The 15,727-nt window shown below is 41.4% G+C and overlaps 1 protein-coding gene across 3 annotated transcripts in view; it reads right to left on the bottom strand.

Moving 5' to 3' along the window:
- Window positions 1-15,727, bottom strand: part of srgap1a (SLIT-ROBO Rho GTPase activating protein 1a) — a 124,352-nt gene that overhangs the window by 32,989 nt on the left and 75,636 nt on the right. For all 3 annotated transcript variants that reach the window (XM_021315442.2, XM_012860317.3, XM_012860324.3), the window contains exons 6-11: window positions 15,419-15,547; window positions 12,580-12,801; window positions 11,720-11,821; window positions 3,415-3,612; window positions 2,605-2,689; window positions 872-899 (exon numbers count right to left, since the gene is read on the bottom strand). In XM_021315442.2, coding sequence (XP_021171117.2) covers window positions 872-899; window positions 2,605-2,689; window positions 3,415-3,612; window positions 11,720-11,821; window positions 12,580-12,801; window positions 15,419-15,547 — 764 coding nt within the window. The remainder of the gene's footprint in view (window positions 1-871; window positions 900-2,604; window positions 2,690-3,414; window positions 3,613-11,719; window positions 11,822-12,579; window positions 12,802-15,418; window positions 15,548-15,727) is intronic.

Raw genomic sequence — 15,727 nt, 5'->3', positions numbered from 1 at the left:
TTGGACAAGAATGTAGAATTAAAGAGCGACGCCTAAAAATCTGACTGGGAAAATGTGTTCTTTTAAGAAGGTTTTTTCACGGGCTGACAGGTTAATATAACGAGATCGTACTGAAACCTGGTGACATGCTTAGGTCAGAAACAGAACATCGCCACAGTGCGCAACACAGTTCTGTCTCCCAGTCTCCAGATGCAGAAGATACAGCAGCATTCGAAGCTGAGGCTGGCGGACATGATTTTAGGGGTGGAAAAGTGCCGCAATCTAATAAATAATATAAAGCAAATAAATAAATAAATCCATCCATTTTCTAACACGTCTATCCCTTGTGGGGTCGAGAGGGGAGCTGGTGCCTATCTCCAGCTGTCAATGGGCGAGGGGCGGGGTACACTCTGGACAAGTCGCCAATCTATCGCAGCCAATAAATAAATATAGGACAAAACTCCATCAAATAAATAAATGTGCATATGACAACATAGATTCTTTTAATAATTGAATCCAATATTTCCAAACCTAAGTGCAACGACTGTAGCTCCCTTGTCATACATGTGCTGCTCCTGTCCGCATTACGAAGCGACGCTAAGGTTGTCACCCGGGGGAGATGCACCTTAACCGTCACTGCAGAAATGTCACGGTGTGTGTGCAGTTGTGTCTGAAATGCAACCTGTTGATTCAATGTTTAAACGACTGCGTATTTCCCCCCCCGCGACTGAGGACTAAACGGCAGAATTTCATCACTCTTGCACGCGGAGACATGAAACACCTGACGCGGGCTTTAATAAGTGGCGGATTTTAAGCCTCGGCCAGCGCTCTACTTTCAGCGGGGAACGGTGCTAGATGTGTTTGCATGTGGCAGTGGGCGTGTGTGTTTTACCTCGTGGTCATGTAGTCAGCTCGGTGGCCTGCAGAGAGAGAGAGAGAGGGGAAAAAAAAAAGAGAAGACAGATAAAGTTGGAGTTGGTAGACATGCCAGGACCTGTCTCGGGTGTCCCAGTGGTGAAATGTGCACACGGTCAGTGAAGCATTTGAAGCCGGCCATCTGTTGACCGGTGGCCCCTTCAGCGGTAAAAACGAAACCCCCATCCCGGGACCACGCTTGCACGTATGCAGCCACATGCACGCTCCAGCTGATGGCCAACGCAAAGATGCGTTTAGCTACATCACAAGTACTTCAGATTTAACCGCCGCTGCATGCAGACAATCTTATCCCGACATGGGCAAAGCTACAAGGGTGAATAAAATTAGATTAAGATCAACATCAAAGTCAATATAAAAAGTCTGGAGATGTAGGAAGAAAAAATTGGATTTTATGAACAGTGTAAAACCTGCCGCCATGTTTGAGTCACTCACTGTCCTTCAGCTCACTGACAACGGGATAACGAAGTGGCACGTGTCAAACGCAGCAGGCTATTCTCATTAAGTCACGCCTTCACTGCGCACTAAGTGGGCAATTGCACGGAGACCACCAGGAGTGAAGGTCGAGGCAGTTCCTGACTGAGATCCCACCAGAAGAGAACAATGAGAGCCCGATGCCACGAGCGCCGGCTGTCTAATACGCGGCAGGCTGACGAATGGTGAGTAAGGCGGATAATGGGAATTCAAAATCCCCTTCAGTTGTGGCTAATGCTGGCTTTTCAGGAGTGAGGGGGAAAAAATATGAAGATTTGCTAGAGAAATGACTGAAATTACTTGACAGACAACTTAAAATACAACACCTAAAAACAGTGCCTTACAAAATATACATACCCCTTAAACCATTTTACATTTTGTAATGTTACACCTACTCCTTTTGATCCTGATTACTGAGCCGATGTGACATGTGAATTTCTCCAATGTGAGATCAATAAAGCCTATCTTATCTTATCACATTTCAATGTGATAAGATAAGATAACATTTCAAATAGACCAACACAAAGTAGAGCATAACTGTGAAGTGGAAAGCAAATGATATATGGGTTTTAGATTTTTTTAAACCAAAAAAAAAGTGTGGGAGTGTGGGAACAATTCTTGATATTCAGTCGCTGAGTGACGTCCATAAATGCCTGATTTGTGGAGCACACGACTACAAGTTGCCCGTCTGAGCTCTGGCTCTCTGCAGCTCCTCCAGAGTTACCGTGGCTTTCTTGGCTGCTTCTGATTTGGTGTTTTGGTAGATTTGCAGCTGTGCCATAGTCTTTCCATTTTGAGTTAATGGTTTGAAAATTATTCTGAGAGACAATAAAAAGCTGCGCCTTTTACAGATCAGTTGTATTTGTACGGAGACTTAATGACAGAGTTAGACACTGTGTTCTTATGTGATTTCTAAAAGTAACTGGATGGATTTTATGTGGGTTATCAAAGCAAACTAAACACACACCACACTTATACTTTCTCCTTTGTCTCCACAGTTCTGTTTGTCTATCAAACAAAAATCCATAATGAAATGACATGAACTTTGTCGCAGTAATGTGACAAAATGCCACAAAGCCAAACCGGGAGGAGCACCGCTGCAAGGCACTGCATCCGTTATACTGATGAGGCTGAATTAAATCCAAGACTGGAGGGAGAACAGTAGCAGACAGAGGGTGAGAATGAGCAGAGGCGAGCGAAAGGAACGGTTGAGCGTACCGTCTCCGAGCGTCCTCTTCAGCAAGTCGTGTTTGGCCTGCAGCTTGGAGATGAGATTACTGCCCTCCAGAAACTCGCGGAATTTCTGTGGAGAATCGAGAGTAATTACACGGCCGCCCCGACCGCCCCCGAGTGCCAGCCAGAGAGCCGGCTCTCAGGACAGCAATCAATGATAAGGCAGCCAAGGGCAGAGGACACACTGGAGGTCTCTTTAAAGCCTTTATCAGAGCATGTCCATCTTCCAAAACAGTCCAAGATAGCGGCTTGCATCACAAAGTGGAGATGGTTTGGAAGAGTTAGCCTAATGCTAAACAATCAAAGATAATCACTCTTTTTTTTCTTTTACAAAAAATAAGCAATTTTAAGGCTGAATAAGAACTTTTACTTCATGTGAAATTTGTTATAAAAGCTTTAAGAATATATATGCACTGCAAAAACAGAACTAAAAATAAGTAAAATATTCTTGAAATTGGTGTATTTATCCTTGATTTGAGCATGTAAATAAGATTATCTGCCAATGAAATGAGTATTTCTTACCCCTAAAATAAGATAATTAGATGAACTACACTTGAAATAAGATGATCGAGATGGGTTGTTCCCATTTTAAGTGTAAAAATCTTATTCCATTGGCAAATAATCTTATTTTCCTGCTAAATCTAGGAAAAATACACTAATTTAAAGAAAATCTTTCTTATTTTTAGTTTTGTTTTTGCAGTGTGGTTATGCATTTCACGTCCTTTTCAAAATAAGCCAAAAAACAACACAGAAACTGAAACAGTTGTTTTCAGCAGCTCTGTTCCCGCCACTCACCATGAAGTAGAACTGCTCGGTTTCCTGCTGGTTGGCCCTTCTCTTGGCGATGCTGGGCTTGCTGAGGTACGTCTCGGAAACGGTGGACTTGATGGACTCCGTGGAGCGGCTGTGGTGGAAGCACTCGGACACGTCGTAGTCTTCGATGGTCACCATGTCCTGGATGGTGGTCAGCGTGGCCTCTGATGTCTTTTTGACCTGTTCGATAGCAGATGAAGCTGTGATCAGAGTCAAAAACGGGAACCTGCTTTAAAGCTCGAGGTCATCTCTTCACCGTCATGACGTCGCCACTCCCCCCGCTCTCTTAAAAAAAACAAAAAAAAAAAAACACTCTCCACCTCGTGACACTAAAATATTCAGGTGCTTTCTGACAAGACGTACAATCTTTAAAAACCGCAGGCGGCTGAACATGACTCCCAGCCAAAGCAATCAGCCTGCATGCACTCAGAGGGGCTGGAGGTGAACGGCGCTGGCAGGAGATGGTACATTCACTAGCAGCCTTCAAAGATTCATTTCCATAACCGGCTCTAGCCTGTCAACAATGCTTCTCCTGAAGCATATAAATATCAGGGTTTAGCCAAGCGTACCCTTCTCCATTCACTACAAAAGATGTTCAAGCTGTCCAAGAGCTGCAGGGCATGACTTGGTATATTATGTGGTAACATGAGATTATAAAGCGTGGGACAAATAAATAAAGAGTGAAAATGCATCCGTAAACGAACAACGAAGCAGTAAATCTGAGCAATAAAACTGTATTTTCCCATTGTTTTGTAGTTATTGTAGTATTAACAGAAACAACTTCAAAGGTGTACGCAATCTGGTACTAATTCTATTGATCATTGCAACATTTTAATAATAGTAAAAAAAATTAAAAAATATCACATGGAATTTAGATATTGCATGGTCAAAACTTAACAAAGGCATTTAAAGCATTAACACACGATTTCCATTCCGATATGATTGTATTGAACTACAGGCATCTGGATGCAGCAAGTTTATTGGCTAACAACTTCTGGGAAAACATGGTCATGATGAGACGTAAAATGTCTTAAACGTTCCATATAACGTCTTCTGCCGTTCTAGGTTATATGATCAACAAACATAATATTGACATATATATATATATATATATATATATATATATATATATATATATATATATATATATATATATATATAGATATATATATATATATATATATATATATATATATATATATATATAAACTAACCATGAATGATTTGTGACAAGTATGAGAATGAGTCACTGATGCGGTAAAGCTGCAGAGGAAAAAGGCCCAGAAGATGCAGAAACAATAACAACTACCTCGCTGGAAAAATCCAGGAAAATACTTCTTTGACCCCTTGACAGAGAGACATCCTGGTGGAAAACAAAGGGTTGAGACTAACTTAGTTCTATTGGCTGCACAGATTAAAAGGGACCCTGCAAATAAAAAAAAGAGTTTCTCCCAATTATTCTTAATGATCCCAATCTCCTCTTCAGGTATTTATCTGGTCTGACCTCGGCGTTATGAAAAGAAGAAGGTGGACTCGGCATGTAAGTAGACGATAAACAGACTTACAGAATTACAGCCTGTTTCTTACAAGCTGTTTGACCTTTGAGTCAGTCTGTGTTCAAAAGAGAAGAAGAAAGAAAAAAAATCCCTAAAATACAAGGCGGTCTTTTTTTTTTTTTTTTTTTTTGTTCCTGAGATGGATTAGAGTGCTGAAACACGTGTTTAGGCGCACAATGTGGAAGTCGTTTCAATGCTATCCAACACATCATTAGGCTAAAACAAACCACAGGTTGGAACATGAGTAATGCCAGCATGCAAGGAAGGATTTTACAACTTGAAACAAAACAAATAAAAAAACGTTGAAAGTTTTCTGACAGGTCCTTGACAAAGGTAAGTTATTACGACATAAAGTTGCTAGCTACACTCTCTGAGTGTGTTTGGGAGCCCCTCTCCCCATTCCGGGTGGCCCCTTCGGAAGAGAGGGGCCCGGCAGTCATTATGAGCACAGCAGCCATGCATGCGAGAGAATGTCTCCCAGTGAAAAAGCTGTAGAGTTTATCCATTATTCAGTGGATGAATAGTTACCAATGTTCACTGCTGGGCTCGATTACAGCAGAGCTCGCGGGGACGCTCGCTGGAAATGCCCGTCGGCCCCTGCGGTTGTACAACACAACTACACAAAGCCCCACCGGCCAAGTCCAGTTTGTTTCTCCGCGCTAAACTATTTCTAAAAACATATCAATATCGACATTTCAGCGTCGGTATTACAAGTGTGGTTTATTTCAAACTTCACTCTGCAAAGCCAAAAATAACCCCCACGGTGCTGTCAAAACCCCCCAAATAACTTCCATTTGTGACATTTTAAATAAGTGTGACTCGGCAGGTCAGAAGGAACCCGTCACTTAACGGTTATTTCAGCGTCTATCAACGCGTCTCGGAAGCCGGGCTGCAGTCCGGCGGCTTTCAACAGACCCCGCGGTGAGTGTGTAATCTGCTGTTCATCAAGCTATGAGCACAGACAGACGGCCGCTTTGATGCGTCTCCCTGAAATTTATCAGGCCAAAAACAAACACTCCCCGTTAGAAGAGGTGGTATGAGATTGCCAGAACTCAGTGTAAAAAACGTCGTAAGACTAATAGCCCATTTGGCTTATGGTTTTGCTATGAGGACACAAGGGGAAAAAAAAAAAAAAAACATTGGCCTGAGTGAATTTTGGGTTCCACAAAGGTAAATGAGATGTAAATGGGAAGATTAGTTCATCTAAAGTGAGACAAAGCACAGATGTGGACTGGGGAGATGAGAACAACATTGCCCTGATTGGGATTTTAACAGTGAGCTCCCCCCCTCCCCCCCAGATGGCTTGAAATCCAGGGTCAGACTTCCCATTTTGCACTCCACCCACCAGTGAATGCGGGGGTCAATTATTCAGCGTGTTTTCTTTCAGCGGTTCATAGGTCCTTTGAGGATGCAGCTGCTCTTCTGTAGAGCTGCGCCCTGCAGCTTTTCCTGTCTGCACAACGACAGACTCTCTTTTACGTTTCGACGGTGGCGCTCGCGGGTCGCCGCCGTGCTTTTAAAAGTTCATTTTTCAAGGATAAATCCTGCACACCGTGCTCAGGATGAGAGGCCATCTGGCGATCCTAACATGAGGCTGCAGCGCCTTCAGATTCGGAGCCACCAGGACATCCGTTTTCTGTGAGGCAGGCGGACAAGGACACGGCGCAAACTGGGGCTGGTTAGCCTCTACACACACACACATGTAAAAAAAAAAAAAAAAGGGGGGGGGGGGGTTGTATGTGCTTAGAAATCCTGCCAAAACTGCAACTGTAACTATGATGATACAGAAGACTTTCTCTTTCTATTATGGTCAAAAAGTATAAATATACAACTCAGCCCCCTGAAATGACAAAGTTAGATACACCGGGTTCGCTGAGAATTGGTGTTTATGTCACGTTCTGTTCTGGTTTATGTTTATTATTTGGTTAAAGTAGCTCTTTTCGCCCTTGGATTTATTTCCGTTTTTGGATTCTAGTTTAGCCCCTTTATTGTGTTAGTTATCTGGTCCCTGTTTTAGCTCTGCTTTTAGTTCTGTGCTTGGTTTGCTTGGTTTTGTCTTAGGGTTATTTTCTAGTGTCCTGTCTGCTCCCTTAATCACTCCCACCTGTCCTTGATTAGTTTCCCTCCGCTCACCTGTTCTATCCGCCTATTTAAACCTGCCTTAGTTCTCTGCTCCCCGTCGGTTCGTCACACTTGTCACCCATGCGTCCGCTGCCTCAGTTTGGTAAGAGCTCCCAGCACATTGATCCTGTCTGTAACCTGATCTGTTTTGTTCTGCCCAGTTCTGTTGCCGGTTCCCTGTCAAGTTGTCTGGATGTCTGCCTTACCCTTTTTGGACCCTGTTCTGTTTGACTGTTTTGATTCCCTCTCCTCACCTTCCCTCCATTAAAACACCGTCAAAAGCATTTCTACAGTGTTTGGCTGAATTCTGGGTTCTTCACCACATCATTCATTACAGTTTATTGGTTACTTAGACCGTGCTGTGCACCAATGAGTTCGAACGAGCTGTTTGATTGGGTGAACTTTTTTTACATGATGAACATGAACTGAGTGCAGCGCATCCTGGTGCTGGTAAATGGCATCTGGGAGGGAACAAAAAAGATGCTGACTTTAATTTCGGGGGCAAACATCTTAATGCAGGAGAGCAACAATGTTCCTCTGCAAAGGAAGGAGCTTGGTGACTGTCTGTGTCAGCAGGCGAGCAGGCTTTTAGGCAAACATGTCTGCCTTAGCGGGTAACTGATAATATAAAATGTAATTCCTATACATGCATCTCTCCTTCCTTCTCATGTAACTCAAGGACGAAACAAAGCCGTTGTTTTTTTGTTTTTTTTTGCCCCTTTGGGTTTGTTACTACACTATACAGGGAGGGGAACCAGGCACGTTCGCAAGGACAACAAAAGATAAAAAAAGGAAAGAACATACAGTTTGATTCGATCTGTTCCTCCTGAATTTTCTCTCTGACCATCACCAAGGTAAGTAAAGCCAGAATAAAAGAACAGATGTTCACTCATTTACGTCAGTGTCGTCGGTCGGTGTGCTATAAGAAAATCTGGATTCCATTAAAGAGGACCAGCTACATATCAATAGAGGCTTCAAATGAAACCGTACTCTAAAGACGGCTGCTTTTTTTAAGTCAGCATTTCATACTCATCTTGATTTCTAACAATTAAAGGAATAAAATCTGCATAAAAGAACAGCTTGATGTGGAATTCATCCATAATGAAATTCATACAACCGTGCGCAGTCAATGGACGGATGGGAGAAGTTGCACAATGCTGCATTTAAATCCTGCCTTAGCTGTCAAATACGTCTACTTTTTTTTTTTTTTTAAAGCCCAACAGATTTATTCATATAGTCAGTAATTTACCTGCCTTTCTAAAAGTTTCCCACTGATGTTCAAATGAACGGCAGCGTGCTGGAAAACGGGGAACCTTCTTTTAATTTGGCACAACATCAAAGCCAACAAGCAACCTCAGCACAAGTCTGACAAACTGAAGCAAAGACTAAACAAGCTGTTCAAGTCTGTGGATCTGCCGTGTCCAAACATCCAAAAGACGTTGATCTGATCGAGATTAGGCAGAAGCCACAAACAAAACAAAAACCTTTCTGAATTAGTTTTAGAGTTTCTCATTTTGCTTTATTGTGTGAGGACCAATGCCTTGACAAAGAGTGTGCAGGTTGCATGAACCTTTAGTCGCGTAAGAGAAATCCTGATGACCACCTGATGACCACTGGCAAAACAACATTTTCCTAAAGAAACCATTTCCTTGATGATCTATGTTTTCTAGCTATTACCCCGTTTTCACATGCAACCAAGCATCCAGCAGATGTGAAAAGAAAAAGAAAAGCAGCAGCATGCATCAGTGGGCTTCAGGCACTCTAGGCCCGCCAGGCCATTTGCGGCCCCCTGTGGTGATTTTGTGCAGCCCCCCCAATTGCATTTCAAGAAATATTTGGCCAGCCAGCACTTTATGATTTATAATTATTACATACAAGTTAAAATGTTACTGTTAAATTTTGGGTACATCACAAAAAAACATTTGTCTTTTATTAACCACACATTCTCTTTAAATTTTAAATCTATCCAGCGACTTTAACTCAAATGCTGACTTTGGTGCACTAAAACCTGATTGGAATGTATTTATTAAAATCGGCTGAATACAGATAGCCTAATTTGTTTATTTAAAATGATCATATTTTTGTAGGGCAGGTAAAAAATGTCGCAGTTGTTTGGTTATGTTATTTTTTAATTCATTTTTTGGCCCTCGAGTGCTTTTCGCTTGACAGTTTTGTCCCATGAGCCGCCATGTTTGGACACCCCTGCTTAAGGCAGTTCATCGTTCTCTAGACAACTTTTGCAAATCAAGGCTCACTGGGAATGTCCCATGAGATGCACCTGCCTGTTTTTTTGCAGTTTCCAATGCATTAACTCCAGAAGCCGACTGTTAACGTGCTGTCTAATATTTCACACCTGATGACAGGTGCAAGCGTAACACATTAAGTGTTGGTCTTTGCACATTCCGGCAGATTGTGTTTCTTCAATTAAGCGAACTATGACTATTAACTATTAATCTTATACATTGCACTAATTATTTTTACACAGCCTTCAAAAGTTGTACTAATTAAAAGACAGCTGCTGAATCACATTATTAAACTGGTGAAGCATAGCTGGCTTGTCACTATTGTCACAGAACAACCACAAACTTCCCTTTATTTTGCTAGTGTTTTTAGTGTTCCCCCCTAGTGTACTGGGGGGGAATCATAGTTCTGAATTTCTTTTAACCAATTCCGATCTAAAAAGCCTGGCAAACATATTCTTTCAGCCTGTTTTGAGTCAACATTGTGTATAACCACTTTCTGTTGCAGTCACAGCTGCCAGGCCTTGGTGTGCAACTCCATCAACGTTGCAGTGAAGGTGTTGCTCATTCTTGTCTAGAAAAGAGATCAAGCTCAGAAACAATGGACGCCTGCAAAATATAAGTTTCAAGTATTCCCAATTTGATTTAGAGTTGGACTTTGACTGGATCACTCTAACACATTGAAATGTTGCAAAAATCTTGTATCATTTGTGCATATTTGCAAATAATAAATACACAGCAAAACAGTGTTGCTGTTTCGGAAGGAACACGTCTAATTAAGAAGTAACGCATAAGTTTATAATGCTGTTAGCAAGAGAACGTTTTAATCCATTGGACGAGCTCTCCGCCATTTTCTTCCTACGCTACACTCCTACATTGCCGGGCTGGTGGTGCGTACATGCAGCCATACTAGAAAACAACACAGAGAGATGGTGGGTGACGTCATATCATATTCCATCTAAAATTCTTAACGTCACAATTGTTTTTTTGTTCTTTCTATCGAAAATAAACTATTGCTTGTGGCTCCTTTAAATGTTGGTCTCTCTTGACCATGTTTGCTTTTTCCCCTACAGGGCTTGTGGCAAACTACAGGCAGGAATTCCAACATCAGCAGAATTTACTTGCCACTCTTCCATAAAAGGGTAACTTTGTGGACTAGGAGACTAAACAGATTTTCCCTCCTGAGCAGTGGCTCTCCACAACTCGTCCAGAGTTAGCAAGGGGCTCCGAGCTGCTCATCATATTAATTCTCTCCACGCCAAGCCCGTCGCTTTAAGCGGATGGTTTTGCAAGGTTTACAGTTATGCTATTTGTTTGTGGATGAGTGATTGAACAGTGCTTATATGACGTTTAAAGGTTGTTACGCAATTGTTTACCATAATCTAGCTTTAAACTCCTTGGAATAATTACTAATTATGTGACTTCTAAAAAAAATGTATTCATTATTATTATTATTATTATTATTATTAATATTTATCTAAGGGTATCTAGGGGTCTGAATACAAATTAATTTCACAATTTTCATATTTTTGTTAGTAAAGATTGCAGGGGAAAATCTCAGTATCCTACTTTGTGTTATCACATTAAAATCCCAATAATATAGATTAAAGTTTAAATCTGTAAATATGAACATTTGAACGAGTACGAAAGCTTTTTGCAAGCCAAACACAGACTCAACAAGTCAGCATGGTTCCACAGCATCAGGACTTCAAAGTTTGATCGGAATAGATCAAACAGCAATGCGTGTTGTGGAAGTTGACCTACGTGCTCCTGCTGCTTTTTTAACAAGTATAAAGAAAGAGGAGAGCAAAGACTGAAACGTGGAGGGAAGCAAGAGAAGCATGAAAAAAGGAGAAGCAAGTCAGACTCAAAAGTTAGCCAGATGCGTGCGAATGCACCCTGTGCAGAAGTGGCAGCATTGAAGGGCTTCCTTCAGTTGGACAACATGCCGAGTTGGTCTATCAAGCTGCAGATGCAGCAAAAATAGCACCAAGAAAAAAATAAAATAAAAAATAGCAGCAAGGCTTTGCGCAAATAAAAGCATTAGGGAGAATTCCTGCAGCAGGAAAAAAAAGAGAATGGGGTTTAAAGCTATCTGGGGGATATGACAGATGAAAATACATAACGTAAAAATATAGGAGTTTGTTGGTTTTATGTGTATGCAAAAGAAAAAAAAAGACACTTAAACTTGAAAATTCAAGCTTCCTTTAGTAGCTTTAATTCACTGAAGTTCTCAGCCTCTTCCAGCCAACAAACATCTGCAGAAGTCAGCTTTTAGTAAAGAAAACTTGCATCACAGAGAGAAGACGTATCCATTTTGGCTCCATACGTTTCCGGATTACTTATTTATAATGACTGGCAATATCTTACCTCTTCATTCTCAATCTTCAGAGTAGCCAGTCGAGACTGCAGCTGCTGGAACCTCAGGATGAGCTCCCCGTTGACTGGTGGCTGTGCAGTAATATGGCACACCTGGGGGAGAGAACACGTCTTTTTATAGCAAGGACTCTTATCCACATGCTTCTTTAATTACAGAGCAAACGTCAGCGAGGAGAGGAGAGCAGAGCAAGAGCTACCAAACAGACATGATATCAGCAAAGTGGCATCCGAACAATAAAACTCATGAACACATGTTGAGCTACTTAAATCCAGGGGAGGGAATAAGGCTTGATTTGTCCAATTTAGTGCACTATAAAACATGATGCAGCAGCCCGTTCACAATAAAAAGCCACCCTTAAACCCCCACTATCAAACCTCATTACACTATGCCTGTAAATGTTTCTCCGTAAAGTTAAGTCATGCGGTTGGTTTTGTGTATTTGCTGCTCTAAAAACGACCCCTGTTCATTTTGTTCCGCAGTAAACAACCAGCTGAGACAAATACTAACTGTACACTGCAAAAACGGAACTTAAAATAAGTAAAATGTTCTTAAAATTAGCGTATTTGTCCCTGATTTGAGAAGGTAAATAAGATGATCTGCCAATGGAATAAGAGTTTTGCAATTAAAATACCAGCAACTTACCTCCTTCATCTTGTTTCAAGTGCAGGATGTCTAATTATCTTATTTTAGGGGTCAAAATACTCATCCCATTGGCAAATATTTCTTATTTACCTGCTCAAATCAAGGACAAATGCACTCACTTTAAGAACATTTTACTTATTTTAGATCCGTTTTTGCAGTGTAAAACTCTCACATCTCATTGATACATTATTATTAGTGCACAACATACTTCGTCTCCCATGTGGGACTGGTACTCAAATTTGGCAGGCGGGCAGAAGGCTGTGGGATACATCTCCATGAACCTCTGTCGGTCGCTCCGTGGGTCCAGACTGTCCACCGCATTTTCAATGATGTCTAAACCCTCGTGCCGCGACGTTTCCAGGTTGTACTCTGCTGAGAGGTAGGTCCGCAAAGCCCGGTTCAGGCTTGCATGATACCCCAAATCGCAGCACTGGAGTGAATAAAACAGAAGAGAACGCTTAGTTGGGGCGGGGCTTTGAGCAAAAGCCAGAAAAATGAAAACATATGTATGCATCACGATGTAAATGATATTTCCTAAACGACTAACTGTATTGCGTTTATTCTCAAACGGATTGTGAAATTAGCATTTTGCATATTCATACTCAGCTGACTGCAACTTTATAAATCAAATAGAGCTTAATTAAAATTAAAAAGCTTCATGAAGATCAAAGAACACATCCGGCAGGTGAGCTTTAACGTGGGATTCGCTTATAGAACAGCATGTCACATACAATTTTCAATCCATCATCTGCAGCTGGAAAGAGTACAGCACATCTGCAAACCTACCAAGACATGGTCATCCAGATAAACTGACAGGTGGGAACAGAAAGCGTTCCTGAGAGAAGCAGCCAAGAGGCCCATGGTAACCGGAAGAGCAGCAAAGATCCCGAGCTCAGGTCGGAGAACCAACAGGACAAGTATTAGTTGTGGACTCCACAAATCTGGCCTTTGTCGAAGCGTTGCGAAAAGGAAACCATTGAAAGCGATAAAGCAATAAGATATCCTGTTTGCACTTTGCCACAAGCCTTGAAGGGTACGACAAAGTGCGGCATCATGTTGTGGGAATGCTTTTCTCGCAGCAGGGTAGTCAGAGTTGATGGGAAGACGGATGGAACTAAATACAGGCGACGCTGAAGGGAAAACTAAAAAAAAAGACTGGATACTGGATCGGAGGTTCACCTTCCAGCAGAGCGATGATCTTAACCATAAAGCCTGAACTACAATGGAGTGAGTGGGATCAAAGCACATGTCATGCATTACAATGGCCCTGTCAAAGTCCCAAAGACGTACATCTGTTGAGAACCTGTAGCAAGACTTTTAACATTTTGGCCTTCTTGGATGACAACTCATGCTCCATTTTCTGTTTTTGCTAGACACTGCAGGTAAACCAAATAATAATAAAAAAGATACCTTCCTATAACATGTGTTAATGTTTTTCTTTAAACTTGATTTGACGTCTTGAATTCGGGACAAACTTCAAAATTTGCCACGTGAATTAGTCAGCAACAACTTTTAACAGAACATAATCCGGTAAAATCCGGCATGCTAGAGGGTTTATGTTACTTGATCAGAGTACTTCATTTTCTATGTTAACACAAGATACATGGTGGAGGAAAAAAAAAAACATCACAGCCTGACCTTTAAAAGGAGACATTTCCATTTCAAAGCTTTCTGAGCCAAAAGTGTTACCTAACCTGAATGTTATGTTCAGGGTCTGATGCTGATTTTTACCGCACTGAACCTCATCATCTTCCCAGACACACGGTTCAAAGACACAATCACATATTTCAATGCCTGATCTGCAAACAAACGCTGAGAAATGGGGTTTCTAAAACAAATTGATGTCAAAATTCCCTACTTTTCCAGAGTTCCCAGTAGTTATTAAACTATAAAAACATTCTGAATGATTAGATTCTTATGCAGTGGTCAGATGGATGGAGGGATGGGCGGATGGATAAACGGACGAATGGATGAATTGAAGGATGGGTGGAAGGAAGGAAGAAAGGAATAGTAGGACAATGGATGGATGGAGAAACAGATTTACAGAGTGAGGAATGAGTGAACAAAAAGGTGGAGATAGATAGATAGATAGATAGATAGATAGATAGATAGATAGATAGATAGATAGATAGATAGATAGATAGATAGATAGATAGATAGATAGATAGATAGATAGATAGGACAATAGCCTGACGGATGGAGAGATCAGACAACAGATGGATGGTTGTTACGATCTGAGACTGAATAAAAACTGGAAAACATTTAAATCAAGTCACTTTCATTTCAGATTTTCAGCCACCTGTCTCTAAGCACACTTTGTTTTTTTAACCATGAAAACTCTCTTCATTAATTTAAAAACATGTGCGAGCCTCCACATGCAGCTCCTGCAGACTGCATCCCACATAACATCACTCAACCACACACACATAGACACACACACACACACACAGACACACACACACACACACACACACACACATAGACACACACGCACACCCTGGTGAGATGTGAAGGCCTGTGAGCAAAGCAGGGAGAGGGGTAATTTCAGCACACAGCGTGCCACCTGAGAAGAAGCTGCCTCTCTCCATCCTTAAGTCCTGTCTGGAATACAAAATCCTAAAGTCTCGCTAAAACTCCAACCTTCCCTTGCTCCTTTAGAAAAAAAAAGCAGAAGCAGAGAAGGTAGAGCAGCAGCTCTAAATCTCTAAAAGAAAACAGGAGGAACAAAGGTGAGCCGGATCAGATTTAAGTCACGGCAATGGTAAAAAGGTCCGTGAAAAGAGAGACGACCTGTAACAGAAACTGATCCTATTTCCACATTCTGAATGACTTAAAAGACTTTATGACTAATCTAGACAAACATAGACTTTTACCAAAATATCTGATGCTTAACTTTGTCCTGCAAAAATCTAATCACGTTTAAAATAAAATAAAAAAATCCTCCAATGTGACTGATCTGGTGGGAAAAGGTCATACAAAAGATGCTTTCAAAGTTTGTTCTAAAAATGTGTTTCTAGCGTGGGAGAGTCATGTGGTTCCATACTCACATCAATTAAGTCCGACAAGTCATGGATGTAGTACTTGAAAACGGACGCGTTTGTCGCTTCCAGTGTCAGCAGGTACTCGTTGCGGGCTTTGATCGACTTCAGCTTGTTTTCCGAGTACTTGGCTTGACGCTTGACAGGAGAATTAGAGGCAGGAATGAGAAACAACAGAGCGAGCGCGTCAGGGGAAATTTAATGAGTAGACAACAGCCTTTTCTGACAGGTGATTATAAGTTTTACTTCTCTGCAGGGAAGGCGAATCACAGAGTTTAGACGGGATTAGAGGCAGAACAAGGTCTTCAATAAACATTA

This window comes from Fundulus heteroclitus, chromosome 2 (assembly GCF_011125445.2).
Source record: "Fundulus heteroclitus isolate FHET01 chromosome 2, MU-UCD_Fhet_4.1, whole genome shotgun sequence".
Lineage (NCBI taxonomy): Eukaryota > Metazoa > Chordata > Actinopteri > Cyprinodontiformes > Fundulidae > Fundulus > Fundulus heteroclitus.
This window is presented reverse-complemented; position numbering and strand designations above follow the sequence as displayed.